The sequence below is a fragment of the Meleagris gallopavo genome, chromosome 1, assembly GCF_905368555.1.
Source record: "Meleagris gallopavo chromosome 1, MGAL_WU_HG_1.1, whole genome shotgun sequence".
Classification (NCBI taxonomy): Eukaryota; Metazoa; Chordata; class Aves; order Galliformes; family Phasianidae; genus Meleagris; species Meleagris gallopavo.
This window is the reverse complement of record NC_139404.1, coordinates 9,427,782-9,447,606: the sequence shown is the minus strand read 5'-3', so window position 1 is coordinate 9,447,606 and position 19,825 is coordinate 9,427,782. Positions and strand designations below refer to the sequence as shown.

General features: G+C 38.1%; 1 protein-coding gene across 1 annotated transcript in view; it reads right to left on the bottom strand.

The window, feature by feature from the left end:
* PCLO (piccolo presynaptic cytomatrix protein) overlaps positions 1–14,480 on the bottom strand; it is a 332,768-nt gene extending 318,288 nt beyond the window's left edge. The window contains exons 1-2 of the mRNA XM_085216368.1: positions 14,000–14,480; positions 7,132–8,362 (exon numbers count right to left, since the gene is read on the bottom strand). Coding sequence (XP_085072494.1) covers positions 7,132–8,362; positions 14,000–14,229 — 1,461 coding nt within the window. The 5' untranslated portion in view covers positions 14,230–14,480. The remainder of the gene's footprint in view (positions 1–7,131; positions 8,363–13,999) is intronic.
* Positions 14,481–19,825: the final 5,345 nt, after the last annotated feature.

The window sequence follows — 19,825 nt, the reverse complement described above, 5'->3', positions numbered from 1 at the left end:
ATTTTAACAGTTGTTCTGCAGAACAGAGCTGCGTTGTAAAGCAACACATCTCATTCTCACTTAGACTGGCCATTTGTTACTATAAAAAGAAACACTAAAATATGCATAAAATATTAAGATCTCTTTACATCACCACAGAAACACAAAGATTTATAGAGGTTTCACACTGCCAAAAAGATGGAAAGGGACTTTGTTTACAATGCTCAGCTCTGCCCCAAAGCTTTATAAAAGAAATTATGCTTCTAGTCTGGAAACATATCAGCTTATTTGGTACCCAACAACTTCAGAGAGAAGGAAAGTAAGGAATCCAGATTTGGCTCTCAGCAGAAATTTTTGACAAGATGATATGAAAAACATGAAAATGAAAACACTTGAACCCATGATTTTATGCAGCTTCAAGTAAGGCAGAAGAATACTGTAAGAGAGAAGAAACTAGACCAGAAAATCCTGTTCTGAACAAAAAAGAGCTGCTACCACAAAACAACATAAATTTGTATTCCGACATACAACTGGAAAGGTCTTCTAAGCAAGACTGGGCAATTCTGGAAAGAAAAGGTCTCCTTCTACACCATCCCTCCATAAGATCTCAGCAACTCATAATAATCACAGTGAAATAAACATGTAACTATTGTACATTATGCAACTGATACTCATTGGAGGCAAGAGTTAATCACTGAAAAATAAATATTTATCTTCCTTTAAGATACCAGCTGTAAGAGGTGACTGGGGAGCTTATCAGGAAACACCAACTCAAAATGCTGACAAAAACAGTGCTAAGTTCATCTGCAGCATGTTCCTCAGGTATCAATTGCACAAACTGCAGTAATGGTTATGAACACTGTAGCTTGCACCTACACCAATGTTCAAACAAACTTTAAAAAAATAGCCATTCAAAGACCATTTTAAATGTTGCTTTCAACTCAAAGTTGTTCTAAAACTACCAAAATGTAGTTGAATTGTATTATACAGTTATCACAATCCTATCATACTCTGATATTCTGCTTAAATTACTAACACAAAAAGCTATAGTTTGCATATGAAGCATGGGTTTTTGGGGAGCTATTATTCTATGGCCTATATAGTTAGAACCATAAAATAGCCAACATAATCCTTTTGAGAAATTTTTTTTTTTTTTTAACACCAGTATTTCAGAATCTCTGAAAGTGAGTTTTTACAGCCAAGCATGTGTTTAAGCCACCTGACGCATCAAAGAAGAAAAAAGAATTTTTAATACAGTTCAGGCACTGCACCACTCATCACTGCAATAAATGCTGATTGTTTTCATTAATTGCATCTAGATTCAATATACTAGAAATACATAAATGATACGCAAAGAATAGAATTGCAATTCAGGAGTGCAGCAAAGAAAAGGTTAACAAAGTTCATCTATGCTGCACAGAATGATCTGAGGGAGTACAGCAGGGATCTGAGTAGGGATTATACTGTCTGCTGGGAGCAGGGTTGGGCCATGCTTCCTGCCCAGTGATTTCCCAGCAAACAGCATCCCCACATCACATGGCCTAACATAGTAGTAAATTACAGTTGCTGAGCAACAGTAATCCTGGTGCAGATGGCTCACTGCAGTTGACATCTTTAGCTATGCAGATTAATTTATTATTTACTTGTGTTAAAAACTGGACAGGACAGTTATCTGGACTAGTGAGGAAACACTGAAATATATTGTGTAACATTGTCAAGCTGAAAAAACATGGATAAAATATTTGTCATATGTAGCTGTGTGCTTCTTCCTATGTTCTGACCCTTTCCTAAAATAACAACAAAAAACAACCAAGGCATCAATACATTAATACAACTAATCATAAATACAAAACAGCAATGTAAGCAAGCAGTATTTTCAAAGAGAAATTATGTGGGAGCGTGTTTAAGAGTATTCCACACACAATATTCTGTACTAGGGACAGAAATAAAAGAACAATACCAACTTCATTTTATCTCCAAAATTGCAGTGTCAGTGGTACCCTTTGAAGCAACGCAAGTATTTCACTCAAATGTACCCCAAATTTTTATAATCTTTAAAAGACTACCAACTAAACAAAGCTTGTCTTATACTTTGTGACATGCTACTATTCAAAGTCACAGCAGATCTCTTTCTGTTTATATCTCATTTCCAGGCCATGTTGCATCCTGGTTCATACACCCTACTACAACACAGCAGTGCCTAGACTAAACTGCATGGAATATGTGAATTCAAACAATAACTTCCTTCACTATCATGTTATCTGCAAAGATTTAGCACAGTCATTTTTATTTCTATTACAAATATAAGCAAAATTCATTTGAATTCACCTCAGGAATAACAGACATATTCCTTAAGTAGTGCTTTAAATTATTACATATTCATTTCCCTGTAAAAGCTAATAATAATAACTGAGGAAAATGAATGCCCTTCTGCTTAAATTCTCGTTAGTTCCTGAACACATTTCATGTCCAAGCATTTACTACTGCTTAGGATACTTGGAGATGTAGCACATTAATAAAAACAGATACCAAAAATAATTGTGAGCATCTGAACCAAATTATTATACTGTTAAGTTACCAATGGATGCAGTAGGATTGTACATAAAAATGGCTTCAGAAAGAAAAAGGAAAATATCAAGTGTGTAGTACCTGGAGCAACTGATAGGGAAATTTCCTACCTCTACTGAAAGGAGAAAAATACTGACATCATCACTTTCATCACTTCCCCTCCACTCGAGAAACAAACAAACAAAATGTTTTTATACTTCATGTTGAAATGGGGGAAGGATGAATGGGGAGACAGAGAAGGAGCAAGACCAGTAAAACATTCTATGTGGTGCAAAATCAGGCAGTGCAGGCAAGGTGTATGTGAGGGACAGGCTTGCCTGTACAGAGATTGCAGTTTGTGATGACACTTCATCCTGTGGGTAAGGATGAAAGTACAAGCAAATAAAGTGGATGTCATTGTGGGAGTCTACTAGAAGCCATCAGCTACGATGATGACACCAATGGAACACACTCCCCAGGGCAATGGACATGGAACCAAGCTACCAGAGTTCAAGAAGCATTTGGACAACAGGCATATGGTTTAGAAATTTGCGTGGAGCCAGGAGTTGGACTCTAACATCCTTATGAGTCCCTTTCAATTTTGATTATTCTATGATTCTTACTAGTTCAGTTTAAAACTTACCTCAGTTATCAAACATGTGCACTGGTCACTGGTCACATCTATAACAGTTTGCACTTTTTTGCCTAGCTTCATCAAACAAATGTTTAGCCAAATGGATAGTCTCTCAGATGGCCCTGCTCATTTCAGAAAGCCTACTTCTAATTCAGATCATCTACTCAACTGAATCTTTTTAAATTTAGTGCTGGCTTCTGATGCTAATGGCTGATAGGAATGGCTGATTTTAGGAAAACAGATTTTTTTTTTAATTAAAAATTATCATCATGTAATAAAATTAACACACCTTCCACAAGTTTCTGATGTACGTAAAAGAAAAAAGGCACAGAGTACCAATCAATAAACCTGTTTATATAATTTTCCCCAGTACTTTATGCAACTGTTGCTAGGCACTTGTGCCATGGTGATGAGTGAGGTACAAATACCTAGACAGATTACTGAGACATGTTACTGAACACATTATGTATGGCATATTTTCTCTCTGGACCACTGTGCAAAACCAAGATACAGTCTATTCCTTTTCCCTAGGGGGACAGCAATGTCAAATGGTTCAGAAAAACAGTTCAAAGGATCTGTCCTTGTGGCAGTAAAGTATCACTTTCTGCTCAGAGTTCCATAGTTCTCTCTAGTGAGTAAAAAGAGATCTAGTACATGTACTACTGCATCTTGTATAGACAAAGGTGAATACACATACAAAAAAAAAAAAAACAAAACAAAACAAAAACTCAGCACTTTCTACAATGGATTCTCAATGCATGCAAATAATTCCTGAGAGAGTTTGTAAACCTTACTATATTCTTACCAGAATCAGCTAGAAATACCGAATATAGAAACTTCAAAAGATTTACTCCGGAGAATGAATCCACTCTGCTAGTTGTGAAGACAAAACTATCCTGTAAAACTTATAAGATGTCAAGGAATTTAAGGTGGTAGTTCAAGCAGCTGTATAGAGGAAAATGTCAAAAAAGATGTAATATCAATCTTTCTCTAAATAAATGCCTTTTATTCTCTCACTGCTGCTTTGGAAGTATTGCTTTAAAACAGAAAAACAAAAATGATAAAAATAGAGGCTAAAAAGGGCGTGAAAAGGGCAACAATACAGAATTACAGAATCATGAAACTTGGCAAAAAAGATAGCGGGGTAAGTCAAAATGTAACAGTAAGAGAAGATAATATCAGAAACTGTGTGAGCAAGAGAAAGACTTGTTTTTGTTCAGTAATGTTTCAACGTAAGGATCCAAAGTAAGAGTAACCAAAAGAGAAGACACCATAGTCAAGAGAATTGACAGCTAAGACAAAATCATGGTTTTTGTGCTAGACAGGAAAAAAATGTGTGAATGAACAAACTTTTGTTAATAAATCTAAATATTCAAATGAGAAACGTTTGAGAATATTTCAAGTAGGAACCTTTGCAGATGAAGCGATTCAAATTTTCTTATCTGCCAGAACAGGTTCTATTACTTCACTCCAACTGTTCAATAACACAGTCAGATGTGACTTTCATTGCACTTCACTGAAGATAGGAGCAGGACACCCACAAGGAAGTTTCACCAAGACAGCTGGTGGTGCAAAGCTTAGCAAATGAGAAAAATCTGAGTGGGAGTTAAGAGATTAGAAGTAATAGCTGAGTAAATTAGATGTCCAATACCTCCATTTACTGAAATGCTTTCATCATGAAATAAATGCATATCCTGTGTTTATTTCAATGTGTAATATGAAATGCAAATTTGCTTTTACATATGTATGTAATCAGTTAGTCTTAAATACAGCTGTATTTATTGTTTTAAAGCCCTGAATTTCACATACAGAGTATCCACTTCAAAAACTAGTAGTTTCACAGAATTTACTTTGAGATCTTCTTACATAAACACCCTTTCTTTCTCTTTCTTCAGATCCACTTCACTTAAACATACCAAACTTGTCAATCATTTCCACAGAACATCTGAAGTTCCTAAAAGAAGCTGAGCTCAGAGCTCTGAGGAAATCACTAAGGGAAATAGAAATAAGCATCCAGAAATAAATCTAAGAAATTTTGATCTAAAAAACATTGTTTTCTTAAAAAAGTTCCTCTGCAATGTGATAACATTAATTGTTCATAACATAATAAATCTTTTCTTCCACTTTCTTCAGAATGACATGCTGGGCAGTAGAGTTCCAGGTTTAATATAATATGGGTTTTTGTTTGTTTGTTTGTTTTTTCCCCTTATATCATATATAATTGATAATATAATCTCCAAGTTTGTTAGCAGTTGCTCTGACATTTCTGCACTGCTGTTCAAGACATCTCTCTCACAGTCCAGTAGGTCTGCAATCTTAATTCTGAATTTCACTAAATTCCAACAAGAGAATACACTGCTAAACAATTCAGTGTGCTATCTGAATCTTTCAGGTTTAACTTAGACAATTTTAACAACAAATCAGCTAATTGTTACCAGCTGCAAAAAACTACCTGTTTGTTACCAGGCGCCAACCTAAAAATATCACTAATAAACACACAATGAAATGCAATCTAACAAAACAGCAGTATTCTTAAATCACTGCAATACACATCAAACAAGAAGTGTAGTGAAGGTGTGCAGTCTCCATCCTTAGAAATACTCAAAACTGGACAGGACACACTCCCAAACTATCTGCTTTAGGTGATCTGTTTTTAGCAGGAAGTTGAACTACACGACCTCCAGCCCCCAGTAACCTTATTGATGCTTCAATTCTATGATTTTAAATCTAGGGATACTTGTCAGACTGAAAATAATGTCTATACCTTCTTCCTATTGCCATCTGTTTTGGTATTAATTTAGCTGAACAGAAGGCAAAACCAAACTCCCCAAGCCCCCCCCTTCTGGCTGCTTTATGACTACTTAGTCTTTATCATCAGGTCAATTTCTATAAACTGATAAAATTGCTGTTGTTGGGGAAAAACAAAGCAAACAGAAAAAACCTGTATCACAAAATGAAAATTAGAGTATCAGGATGTATTAGTGGACATTCAAGAAATAAGATATCAGATCATCACATGAAGTCTTATTCCTGTGCACAGCAAGTAAAGTCCATATATATGTATGGGCACATAAATCAAGCTAGTGCAAAATATATCAGGCTAACGCGAGCTCATTTAAAGTACTAATATCAGTTTCTACACCATTTCTATGCTGTATAATTACAGCTAGAATGGTAATCAAAGTTAGAAATAGTCCACAGAGATCCCTTAGCATCACACAAAATGAAATAACCTGAGTATCACAGAGTCAAAATTCATGACTCAGGCTTTCAGCTAATGAATACCAATGCAGTTACAAAGCAAATCCACCCCAAGTTCTTTTCTGAAACCCACAGTGAACCTATGAACGTAGACATTTTCATATTCAATTGTTTATTTAGTTATGTACATATTTTACGCAGCTTTTTAGTACTTTATGTATTCATGAATGTATTAGCACATGACATGTCTGATTTTAAACAAAGAAAAGGATTAATTTAAAATCAAGCAAAATTTTTTAAGAATTCACAGTGGTGTTCCCCTTTTTTATATGAAAAAACGAGAACATATTCCTAAATACTATACAAACAGTGAACCATTACCTTCCTTTTCATTATACCATTACATTCTTTTTCATCTTTTAACAGTAAGGGTGACAGAGCACTGGAGCAAGTTGCCCAGAGAGATTGTGGAGTCTCCTTCTATGGAGGTATTCAGGACCCATCTGGACACCCACCTGTGCGACCTACTGTAAGTCGCTTTAACGGAGGGGTTGGATTTGATGATCTCTTGAGATCCCATACAACCCCTTTGATTCTGTGATCTCCTCTTACTTGTAGGCATTTTCCTAAATAGCATGATTATTTCTCTGAACTCATTAAGGCCTTAAATGGTCATTATAATACACTGTAACAAATCTGATGTTTCGGCATAATGAAGGGAAACTTAATTTTGTGCTCTGGTAATGAACATCAGTTTAAAAGTTACTCACCTCTGTAATATGAGGGTTAGGATTAAATCCGCACAGACTGCAGACTACAGTATGACACTGTGTGCATGTGTTGTAATTGGCCTTCTCTGGCGTGTGCAGCAGCAGCTCAGTGGTAGTGCAAAGAGGACAGAAGGTTTTCTTTGGGGTGGATTCCACAGGCTGGGCAGTGCTGGCTTGTTTTTGCTGCAAGGGCTTTTCAGACCCTGGTTGCTGGCCTGGTGGCTTTGTAAGTCCTGGTTGTTGTGCTAAGGACTTTGTGGCACCTGCAGTCTGAGAAGATGGTTTTGTAGGCCCTGCCTGTGGTGGTACTTGTTTTACAGGCCCTGTTTGCTGCAGAGGTGGCTTCCCAGGTACAGGCTGCAGTGGTTGTTTTGCAGGTCCTGTCTGCTGAGCAGTTGGCTTCTCAGATCCAGGTTGCTGTTTAGGAGGCCCTGCTTGCTGGGCAGATGGCTTTACAGGACCTCCTTGCCTTGCCGGCTGTTGAGATGGTTGTTTTACAGGTCCTGACTGTTGTGATGATGGTTTTGTGGGAGGTGGTGCCTGGGATGATGTTTTAGCACTATCTGGTTGCTGCGGCAATGGCTTTGTGGGGCCTGCTGAAGTTTTTGCAGGCTGACTAGGCTTTGTTGGTTCTGATTGTTGGAGTTGAGATTTTTGTGGTCCACGTGGCTGGGGTGGTTGTTTCGCTTGTTCAACCTTAGAGTCTCCTGGGTGACCAGGGCCTGATTTCTGAACTTGCTTTGGTTCCCCAGATTGCTGCTGCTGAGGCACTGGTTTGGAAGACTCAGTTTGCTGAGGGGTAGGTTTGACAGGTCCTTGTTGTTGAACTAGCTTCGGAGACTGTTGCTGAGATGGATGTTTTGCAAGACCCCTCTGCTCATCAGGTTTCCCCTGCTCTTTCTGGGTAACCTTTTGTTTCCTACCAACTTCCTCATGGGCTGCATCTGAATCTGATATCAAATCAAAAGGATTGAATTTATTCACAACTGAAGTGACTGCGCTCAATGGATTGGCTTCTGAAAGAAAACTGGGCATCATACTTGGCTTCTGCTCTTCTTTAAAATCAGTCCTGGACTTTGATTCCCTTAGACTTATAGAAGAGGGACTCCGTCCAGGTGCTCGTTGTTCTGTCTTCAGCACATCTACTGTTCTGCTTTTACTTAAACCTGGTCCTGGATCTGGAGGCTTACCTGCTTGCCTTAGATGAGGAGTTGTATCAAGATCAGGATGCCTGCAAAAAGGAAGTGAAATAAATTAAAACAATGTAAACTATTAGGGAAAAAAAAAATAGTTAAAATAATCTGTATTTGTGCCCCTAGAAATGCTTAGGTAACAATGTGAAGATCCTCAGGTGCTCAAGCGTCTGCAATTCCAAGACTTACAACAGAGTGCATATGATAAGTATTTAAACAAAAATTATTTTTCTATAAGGGCATATGCAAATATTAATTCACAGACTGGCTTAGAAAATAATCTCATACAGCAACTGTGTTTAACCAGATAATTTTCTCTTCAGAATGATGAAGAATTCAGAGCTACAACTCCTATTTTACCAAAATCCAAACTATTAACTTTCAACTCCAGCCCTTGGGATACAAACGTGGGAAGACAAAGACGACCAAAAGAAACATGTTGGAGAATTAGCAGATCAAAGCAGAGCCATACACTCAAAAAACACACATATTAGTAACTGCTGATGTACTTATATTCTGGCTACTTGTACAAAGTTTTGATATATTTACAATGTACTATACAGCAAGGATTAAAACTCCTAGAAACGCAGGTACATTCAGAAGTATGCAGGTTCTTTTTGTCTGTTTTTGGCAGGGAAATATTTTCACTACCATCTATCCACTCATTATCAGAATATTCCAACCAGATGAAACAGATGACAGTACACAGAGTATGTATCAAAGCTTTCTTTTTTTCAAATAGAACTATCAAAGAGCCTCCTCCCAGCATCACTGAAAAAATTCACATTGCCCATCAATAATAAAACTATTTTCTAACAGTTACACTTTGCCTTGTTTTCATAAAGGATAAAAGAAGGCTAAGAAAATAGGAACCAAAGTCAAGATCATGTCATTACATGCAGCATGGTATTCTATTTGTTGCTATACTCAATTGCAGCTTGAGGACATCATACTGCATGCAGTGCTGTTGCGAAAGGATGTAGTAAAATATTCTATTCACTGCTATCACTGTGCTTTTGCTGGAAAATATGGTGTTCCTTCAGTACCACAGCAGTGTCGCAACTATAAAATTTTCAGTTTTCACTTTAAGAGATCCACTTAACTGTGAACTTGTTTTTGAAGACACTACATTTCTTTTGGGGCATTCATACCAAAACAATCACTTTTTAGATTTAATTCCATTCCATGAGAAAACTGTGCAGTAACTTTTTTTATTATTATTTCTATTAAGATTTTTAGCAGAAGGCTACAGAATGATATATATTAGATACACTGAAGACTATATTTTACACTGTTAATATTACAATGGACTTATTATTACTGCTGATTAATATTTTGAGTTTTCATTGCCTACCTAATAATGGCAAAATACTAATGGGTAAGTAGTAGCAATTTCTACAATTTTTAATTATCTCATGTGATTTTATCATAATCTTTCATGTTTGTTTGGTGTTTGCTTTTTTGGGTTTTTTGTTTGTTTGAAAATTAAAAATTTTCACATGGAATTGTATTTTCAGCTTTCCATACCTCCATTTACTCTTTTCCACTTCTTGAAAAATTCTTGGCCTTAAATCTGAGAAGTTTACAGTCTCAGTGTGTAACTCAAGAAATGGAGAAGGTGTGTTTCCACTGACATTAGTAAACGTTTGTTAGCTCATTGTTCATGATGAGGATAATTCACAGAAGTCCAGTGATAATTTAATTCCACTAGACATTTGGCATTTTTGCTATGTAGAGAAAACAAACAACCGTAAACTTTAATTAGAAGCCAGGCAGGTCTGTCTTTTTTTTTTTTTTTCTTGCAATTTAGATAAGCACTCTAGACTTATCTGAGTAAGTACTACTTGCTAAGTGAAATCATTTCAACTATTCTATCAGTGGTACTCTGGTACACTTCCAGCATTCACATCTGGAATTGCTGAAAAGAATAAGTCAGCAATGCAAAACAGACAGGAGAAAAAAAAAAAAATGGAAAAGGATCAACAGTACTTAATCAACAGTTTTAATTCAGGTCAGGAAACATGGAACCACAGCCAAACCTTACAATGTGAAAGTGGAAGAAGAAAATAACTGTTTATAGAAATTGAACTAGGACATTAACAAGAATAAATAACTGTCAGTTCCTATTGGCATGGAGTTCTCATTCAGCTTTCATTTTTATCAAAATAATGCAATCCATAAATTTCCACCTGTTCATATGTCAGAATTTAAAATGAGATTACAACCCATGAATCTACTGAATTAAAAAAAAAAAAAAAAAAACTGATGCTGGTGTATTCTCAAGAACAGACTTGTCTTGCTTTTCTACGTAGCAGTATTTCTAAGTGATGGAGACAAAGAGTGCTTAACTAATGGAAGAAAAAGCCTTGAAAATACAAGCTTCCTGAGAAATATTACCTCCATTAAAAGCCAGGACTTAATCTCTTTAGTTTTAGGTAGTTAGAAATTGAAGCCTTGTTTTCTAATACCGTTTTACAACCAACAGACAGCTCAATGACAGAAATTGAACAATTTTAATGAAACCACAAAATTAGAAATTCTCTGGAAAAAAAAAAAATATATATATATTTCAGAATTTTTTTTTAAACCTTCTGATCCATAAAAAAAGAAATCACCATTAGTCCAAATCCAACAAACAAAATCATCTTACTCTTCCTCACCTAATTCCTTCATTTTCATTGCCATGTTTCTCCTCACTTGGCCTTGATTCACAGAGCACATCTTCATTCATTTAAATGAGTTTTATAGGCAAATCAAAGCTTAATTTGCAATTAAGCAAAAGTTTCAACAAAAGACTATTGGTCCAGTTCCTTATGCCATAACCATAAAAACTGTTTTGAAAGACATGTCCTACAAGCACTCACTGGTATAAATAATTTTAAAGAGAATACAGTTACTACACACAAGATATGCACAAGCTTATGCCTAGCCCTGGAAACTTATTTCTTTTTTATTGACTTTAAAAAATGATATCATTAACAAAAATACAAGTTTCTGTTGGAAATTACATCAAACTGTTTTTTAGAAGTGTGGCATTCAATAAAGGCTTCTCAGAATTTTCTCTCCAAATGCATCTGACCTTTTGTTATTGTACAGTGTAAGCAAGAAATGAAACAAACAAGACAACAGCAATCTACTCAAAATAAAACAGTTGCATTAGATGGTTCATATATTCAGTCTGGTCACTTGTTCCTTGCAGATGACGTGGAACAGTTCCTCAGCTAGTGGACACTGACATAGTTACAAGACCATTCAATGAAGGCAGAACAAACAGAACAAGTATACAAATTAATTAAAAAAAAAAAATCTAAACTAGACTTCCTGAACTAGAGGGTTTTTTTGTTTTGTTTTTTAAAGATGGGCAATAGAATGGAATGGCTTCTATAGATACTTAGCATTACAAAATGTTCCTGGAATCAATAGAATAAAATATTGGGGAAAAAAAAAAAAAACAAAAAAAAAAAACAAAAAAAAACACCCACACTAAGAATTCACTTTGGCAGAGGACAGGAAGCATTTAGAATAGGAAAAAATTATCAGTATCTCAGGTAAACTGAATAACAGATAATATTAAAATTTTAAAAATCTAGTTAACAAGATAGGAAAGAAGAAGAAAAAAAAAAAACAACAAAACATAAGAGACATCCTATTAGAGACACTGGCAAAATACATGGTTATATAAATTATTGTCTTAAAATCCTTTTTTTTTTTTTTTTTTTTTTTTTTAATTCCTCTTTTGATCACCACTTCAATCACTTAATGTTTGGATTGGCAGAGCCACACTAGAGGAAAGAAAAAAAAAAAAAAACTTGGCAACAGCACTTGTAGGCCACTGTTAAAGAAGTATTGTCCATGCAGACTTTAAAAAAAAAAGTTTGTAGCTAGGGAATCTGAGTCTCAGCAGGTTAATTCTTTACTTGAGTTAAAAGTCTAGACTCCAAGGGGCTTAATCACTCCCATCATTACTAGCAAATTCCAGCAGCAAAGATAAGTATACAAGACAAGCAAGTAAAGCCATAAGAGCAGAGACAAGCAGTAACTTCATTACATTATAACAGGCACAAAGATACTATGATAGAAATTACTATAAATCCCCAAGGGAAGCTATATGACAGGCTGCTGCACTGACTTAGGAGTTAAAATGCCAATTTTACCAAAAAGCAAAAAGGCAGTATCTCACAAATATAGACTGTATTTACTTTAAATAGAAAGAATGGTACATTAATTATGGTACACTTTAAGAAGAGATTGAAAGTACAGTACACTAATATGAGAAAAAGAGTTTCCAATACGATAAAAAGTGTTTGTAGGAAAGTAGAAATTTACAAATGCAGAAATATTCACATTTTAACCTACTCTGTAGTACCCCAGGGATATTTACTTTGGAAGATTAGTGTGAAAAAAACCTTTGTCTTTATACATAAGCTGTATACAGAAGAAAATTTTAAGCTTTGTTTCAACAGAACTGATCTGTAAGATTTTTTTTTCACCCTACTAACATCTACAGAAGCTAAGCAAAGCCCGGAAATACACAGAAAATTAAATTCTATATAGTTTTATTACCTGCTTAATAAATATGCAAGACTGACTTGATTCCCAACTAAAATATAAATATTATTCTTAGGTATAATCCCGGTGACTTCAGTACTTTATCCAACAGTGATTATGATCCCACTAACCTGACTTATCATCTAAAATTCATTTATCTAAACCTGATATTATACAGACTCAACAAGAACAGTTTTGCACGGTAAAGGAGGTTGCTCTCTAACCCCCTCTCGACAAACAGCCCATCCAGCCCCAAAGACAGAGGGCGAGACGCCGGGCCCGGAGCACGAGAAGCAGCGAGTTCAGGACCACGGACAGCGGTACGGGCCGAACTGCGGGAACTGGGCGGGGAAGGCCAGCACCGGGCATCAAAACCCGACCGAGCTTGTTGCACCTCGGGCAGCACATTTACCCTGGGATAAGGGCGGAGAGGGGAAGGGAACGACCTAGTCTTCATAGATGCATAATGAGGGAAAGCCACCAGCACCCAGATCGCCGAATTCTGCAGCAATCAATTTAAACCTGTTGTCCTGCCTTCCCTTTCCCCTCAAGAAAAGCAGAGGGAAAATAAAGGGGAAAAGAATGACTGGTACAGTCCTCAATCCATGTCTATTTAATGAAGCCAAAGAGAGATGCAGAGGTTAAGAACTGGAGGAGTGATGGATAGCAAATGCATTATGCCCAAAAGCTTTGAAAGATTCAACAAGAACCTCCTTTCCCATAGAGAGATGCTTACAAAACCCATCAGTAGAACTCTCCTGCCTGCTCCCCGAGCTGCGGGGCACCCGACCCCCTGAGGCACGCATATATCCAGAAAATCCAAACGCTGCCCGCAGATCTCCCCCTACCCAGACACATAACGGTGCGACGGGAGGGGAGAGGGCGCAGCCCACCGGAACGGAGACCCGCCGGTATTATTAGAAACCAACGGCGTGAGAAAAGCAGCGGAGTGCGGGCTCCATCCGAGCACTCGTGCAGCCGCCCCCTTCCCTCCCTCGCTGCCTCCCTCCCTCCGCCAGCAGAACGCGGGGCCGATGCCGCGGGCCCGGATCGCACCGCGCCCCACCGCGAGGAGACGGAGAAAGGGGGAAGGGAAGAGCGGGAGAAGGGCGATTTTCCGTGCGTGCCTTTGCATGGGAGGCGGCTCCGCGCCGGCGAGGTTCCCTCTGGGCAGCCCCTGCGCCCTTGACATGACAGCGGCGATCTGCCTCCTCTCCTCCTCGCTCAGCTGGCTCAGGTCCGCCTCCACGCCGGCCGGGACCAGGCTCTGCGAGGGGGCCGCGGGGCCGCCGCCATCCCCGGCCGCCGCCGCCCCTTCGAGCCCTTCGCCTCCTTCCAAGCTCGCCTCGTTGCCCATGGCCGCCGCGGCTCCCCGCTGTCCCCTCGGCAGCAAAGCGGGCGGAGGGCCACGCTCTTCGGCTGGTGCTCAAAGCTCCGCGGCCGCCACCACGGCCCCGCGCGGCGGCGGCGGCAGCAGCAGCAGCGGTAGGAGCAAAAGCAACAGCAGGAGGAGAAGGAGGAAGAGGCGCGGCGGGGCCGGGCTCGCTGCCTACTGCCAGGGAGGAGCGGCGCCACCACCCGCGCACCGCGCCGCACTCCACCGCCCCACGCAGCGCATGCTCAGGGCGGCTCCCCCCGCGCGCACACCACGCCCCGCCCTGCCCCGCGCCGCGGCCTTTAAAGCCACCGCCGCTATCAGCACCAGTCTGCTCAGGGCGCGGGCGTCCGACTCCGCAGGTGTCTTATATCCCTGATACCAGGCTTCATGCTTACTTCCACGTTGTCGTGTCCCTGCTAACTTGTTGCTTCTGCCTGCCAGGCTCCTTGCCCATAGATACACCGAAGTGTACTTCAATGTATCCATCACTTTCCGCAGCTTTATCCACAGACCTGCCAGGGATGTGTTCCACATCATTGAAGAAACAACAGAAACTGTCCCAAAGATACAGCCAGTAATCTTGCTACCCACTGAGGGAGGGCCTTCTAACAAGAACCCACGAGCCTGATGGTTCTGTTCATTTTTCATACCCAGTACAGATATCTCTAATTTGGCTCCAATTGTATGGGGTGACAGAGCACTGGAACAGTCTGCCTAGAGAGACCGTGGAGTCTCCTTCTGTGGAGATACTCAAGACCAGCCTGGACACCTATTTGTGTGACTTATTGTTAAGTACCTACTTTAGGAGCAGGGTTTTCCTTCTTGTCCTTCATCTGCTTGTATAGAACTCCCAAGATATTTTGCTTTGTAGCCTTTTCAGAAAGGGAACCATCTAAATTAGGCTAACTGGATAGAAGCTCTCTGGTGGATTTCCTTCTTGCCTTTCTTGGAAACAGGTGCAGCACTTGCTTTTTTTTCCCTGGTCATTAGGAAACTTTCCCAATGACCTTTTGAAAATGATAGAAAGTGACTCTGCAGTAGCATCAGCCATCTTTCTCAGCCTTCTTCGATCCAGCCCATCTCAGTCCCATGAGCTTCTGCACGTCCAAATGGTTTAATTGCTCCCTTACTCTATCTTACTCTATACTACTTCAATAATGCTTCATTCCCAAATGCTTTGCTGCTTGGCTAAGGGACTTGGGAGACCAGAGGTCAAATCTTACCCATACACGACATGTCAAAAAGCCACTAAGTGGCTTTTACACTTACAGTTTCTTCCTTTCTCATTCCCTTTACTGGGGGCATTTTTATTTATTTTTTTTTTTTCCTATAGCCAAATCCTCCCTAGAGATCTTACTAGGTATTGGCTCTAGCCAACACACTGGAATATTCAAAATAATGAGCTAGATCTTCACAAATATCAATTGTGTTGGCTACAAGGATGTGACAAAATTTGGTGTTCTTATTTGTTTCCTTTTTATTAGCATTACTGTCTTTCTGTAAAGCTGGCCAACACTTGATATGACCTCTGGAAGGATGCCATCCAAATATTTATAGAACATCTATATCTCAACAGAGACTATATATATATATATATATATATATATATATATATATATAAATAATACTGGTTCACAATAAATGATGAAACTAAGAGCAGTTGTAGTCTTACTACTTCCCTCTCAAGTGACTTTTAAGTTACATTTCAAAAGAACAGCACAGAAGACAATGCAATAAGACACACAGGGAAAATTCTCTAAGTGGAGAAGCGTAACATGAGTGTAAATGGATGACTGTTCATATGGGTTTCTAGGTAAAGACAACCCAGAGGCCTGAAAAAGAGGAGTCACACAACACACTTGGACAAAGGCAGATTTATCTGATATGTGAAGATCAAGGGATTTTGGAGCAAATATACACAAATGCAAACATCCTTATTCATTTAGTACATAAGAATATTGTGTACTTACATATGAATAAATGTGCGAAGAGGTGCTGCATGAAAAAAGGCAAATGCATAACAAAAATGTGGAAAAAGGGATCTCAGCTGAAAGCATTTGGTTTTATAATGCATACTAATGTAAGCATTCACATGTACTTAAATATATATTTAAACATCTTCTGTGGAGAGTGGCTTTCCTGTTCTTTAGTTAGGTAGTTTGGAAGTTTAATACATTTCCAAATGGATTTTTTCTTAAAACACAGAAATAATAAATTAGAATAAGTTTCTTTATTCAAAGGCAAAATAGGTAACTAGAGCACTGACACATCTAGAAATCATGTTCTGTTGAAAAACAGATGGTGTATGTCAGATATAGATGCAGACAAAACAAGTGTGAACAAAACATCAAAATTCCTTGGGAAAACAATTAAAACCAGGGAAGGAGCAGCTTTGCTGGTGCTTACTGATAAAAACTACATATGCTGTTCCTGTTTCACTGTTAATGTGTTCTGAGATAGAGCAAGACAGGAGAGAGACACATAATATAGAGCTCGTAAGGAGAGACAAGATGAGATATGACTTTCAGTGGGAAGTTCATAACTGGCTTCACCAAGGATGTGATTTAAGATGATGACCTCAAATATCTAAGGAGGGATTTTGGTGAGAACTAGCTCATTCCACAGCCCCACGGCATTTAACTTTTCTTTTGAAACAGCAAGAAATCAATTGTTACCAGTGCACCCCGTCATTTAGATATCTTTCTTTCTCCCTACATACTTCTCATTGTCCAGTTTTCATTTTGGTGCTACTAGTGAAATTCACAAACTAATGAGGCATAACACTTTTGTGTCAAAGACAGAAAAGTTATCAAATCAATGTATATACACAGAAGTCATAATATCTGATCTGCAGGTAACAGGTTGGTGGTATCAGACTAAATCCTGATTATTCTATATATTCTGTATATTCTTAATCACTTTCACTGGCAAATATGATTAAAACCCTTCAGAGATAAAACATTCTCTTTAAAAGTGTATGAAATTATAACTTCTCATATTAATTTAGAAGAAGAATATAGAAACAAATTGCCTTCCCTTAGAAAGCAGACAACTTAAAAAGGATAATCATGAGCAGAGGCAAACCCAACTATCCTTTGTGGACTCAGTTTTTGTATCTGTCTGAATCCAAATTAAATCAGTACAATCCACAAACAAACACTGATATATGTTTGATCAATACATGATGTATCCCTGAAAAACAAAGGTGATATAAATTCATTTGGACTAAGGACTGACTAGTATTAGTAATACAGTACTTTCATCTGGGAATGAACTAGTTTAGTATGCAAACCAGAGGCATCAGCTCTCCAAAATAGCAAGTCCAAGTTGGAGTCAGGTAGGCAAAAGCAGCACAAAGAGATTTGTTCATCTTTCACCAGTGCTGAATCTGATCTAGGGCAAGTGAATTTCAGTGTGTAACTACACAGCACTACAAAGAGTGCTCCGTGTTAGTTCACTGATTAACAACACTGGAGACATTTAGCCTTATCAGTAGCCTACTTAGTGTAGACACACTTTTTACATTTTAAGGGGGAAAAAAAGGCCATTTTGCACACAGAAGATCATAAGAAGAAAGGAACAATAGGTCAGTAGCACCTTGACATGAGCTGCCAAAATGGGAGGAGATGGAAAATTCCCATAGCTTAATAATATACCTGGCAGTTCCTATCAGAACTGTATTAGTAAATGTTCTTTGTCCAAGTGAATAGCCAGTGCATGGACACCTGTCTGAATTATCCTAGCAATCTTACACCAGATTTGCTTGCTTAAACAAAACAAAAAGGTCTGCCAACTGCCTACAGCACAGCAATGCTGATAATGCTCACAATATGGACTCCCACAGTAGAGATTAGTCACAATGTTAAAAATCTTGTGTTTATTTGCAGTCAGTACTCCTAAAACACAAATAATGATCTGCATCTTGAACTGAAGATGGAGCAAAAAAGTCCTTAATCTCAAGGCTTGTATTCTAAACCACCCACAACAACAACAGCACGCAGTTTTGCCCTGCTGTTCTCCAGTTGTTTTCTCTAATTTGAGTTCATCCAGCTGCAGCAGTTGAGTATAACTCAAAGTGCTGCAAAAATCATCATTAAGATCTCAACATTGATTTGCTTGTACCGTGAGACTTTCATAGCTAGGATTATTACAATTAAGAGCAAAAGACGTCAATTAGGAAGAACGTAGGAAGTGATTTGAACCATTACTAGCAACAAGTTATGATAGATCACATTAGAATAAAGTAAGTGTTCAGTTTATTCAGTTGGGTTTGCATCAGTAAGCATAACAATGAGATTCTCAGGATCTGTCTCAGAGGACAGTTATTCATAAAATACGAAAGTTGGAAGTTTTAGTTGCCTTAGTAATTCTCTCTTTTCATGCCCAGAACACAGTGGATAGTTAAACTGAAAAACATAGCCCAAATGGAGGGAAGTGTCCTTAGTGTACCATGTACTTGGTGAGAATACTGTATAAATCTGATGGCACAAAGAAGCCACCATCAGCTACTCAAAGTTATGCTAACTCATAGATATGTCCATTAAGTCTCAATGAGTTAGTGTAAACATGCCTTCATTTCAGAATGTGAACTCTTGTTTCCACTGATCAAATTCTGAATTAATATTAATCTGATGAAAGAAAGATAGAGTTGGATTCTTTCTTAATGAAGTGTTGTATGTTGTTACTTCTGAGTTTAAAAGATGGTTACAATACTTTGATTCTTTGAGTACTCTTTTTCATTTCCTTTTGTTTTTTAATTTTTTAAAAAAATTTATTTTATTTTAAGGATATCCATATCCAGATTGCAAGAATATCTGATACGATATTGTAATGTAATTTCATTAGCACTGTTCAGCATAAAAGACAAAAGCAAGAAATGGGAAAAGTGATATACTGAGTTATACAAACTAATGAGCAGTAGTTAATGGAGACAAGAAGGAAGCTCTTAGGTCACTGATGGACAAAGTAACCACTCAAACTATCTCTCAGAAATTCAACCAGAGCTTTGTAGCATATAAGAATAGAGACAAGATTATCATGAGTATGATGAGAAAAAAAGGTAACATGGATTATTTGAAGTGGACTGTTGTAATGTGCAAAACTTATTACATTTGGCTTATGGAAAGAATCAATAACAGGGAAAGGGAGGGAGCAAAAACATAGGAAAACAGGAGATGGAATAAAAATGTGGCCATTTACATGTAAGCAGGCTGTCAGTCAGTACTTTTATCTGGCCAAACCATTAGCCTCATTGCTACAATCTGACCTACCATCTCACTATGTATGATTATTTTTTCTTTGTGAGTATACCTTTCACCTTTCTGTGTGTGTGTGTGTGTGTGTGTGCGTGCGCAAGCCAGTAGCTAACATCAAGCTACTGGACATGTTTCTGACAATGTTTCTATCATATGCTAGTGATCTTTGAACCTCATTATCTTATGGGACAGAACTTAATCAGGCCCTTTTATCATATTTATATAATGCATTGGTTGTATGTATGTGGCTTATAGAAAGTCACTGTCTGCCCATCAGTGTTCATCTGTTTGCCATGGTTATACTTAAGGAGTGACTCAGT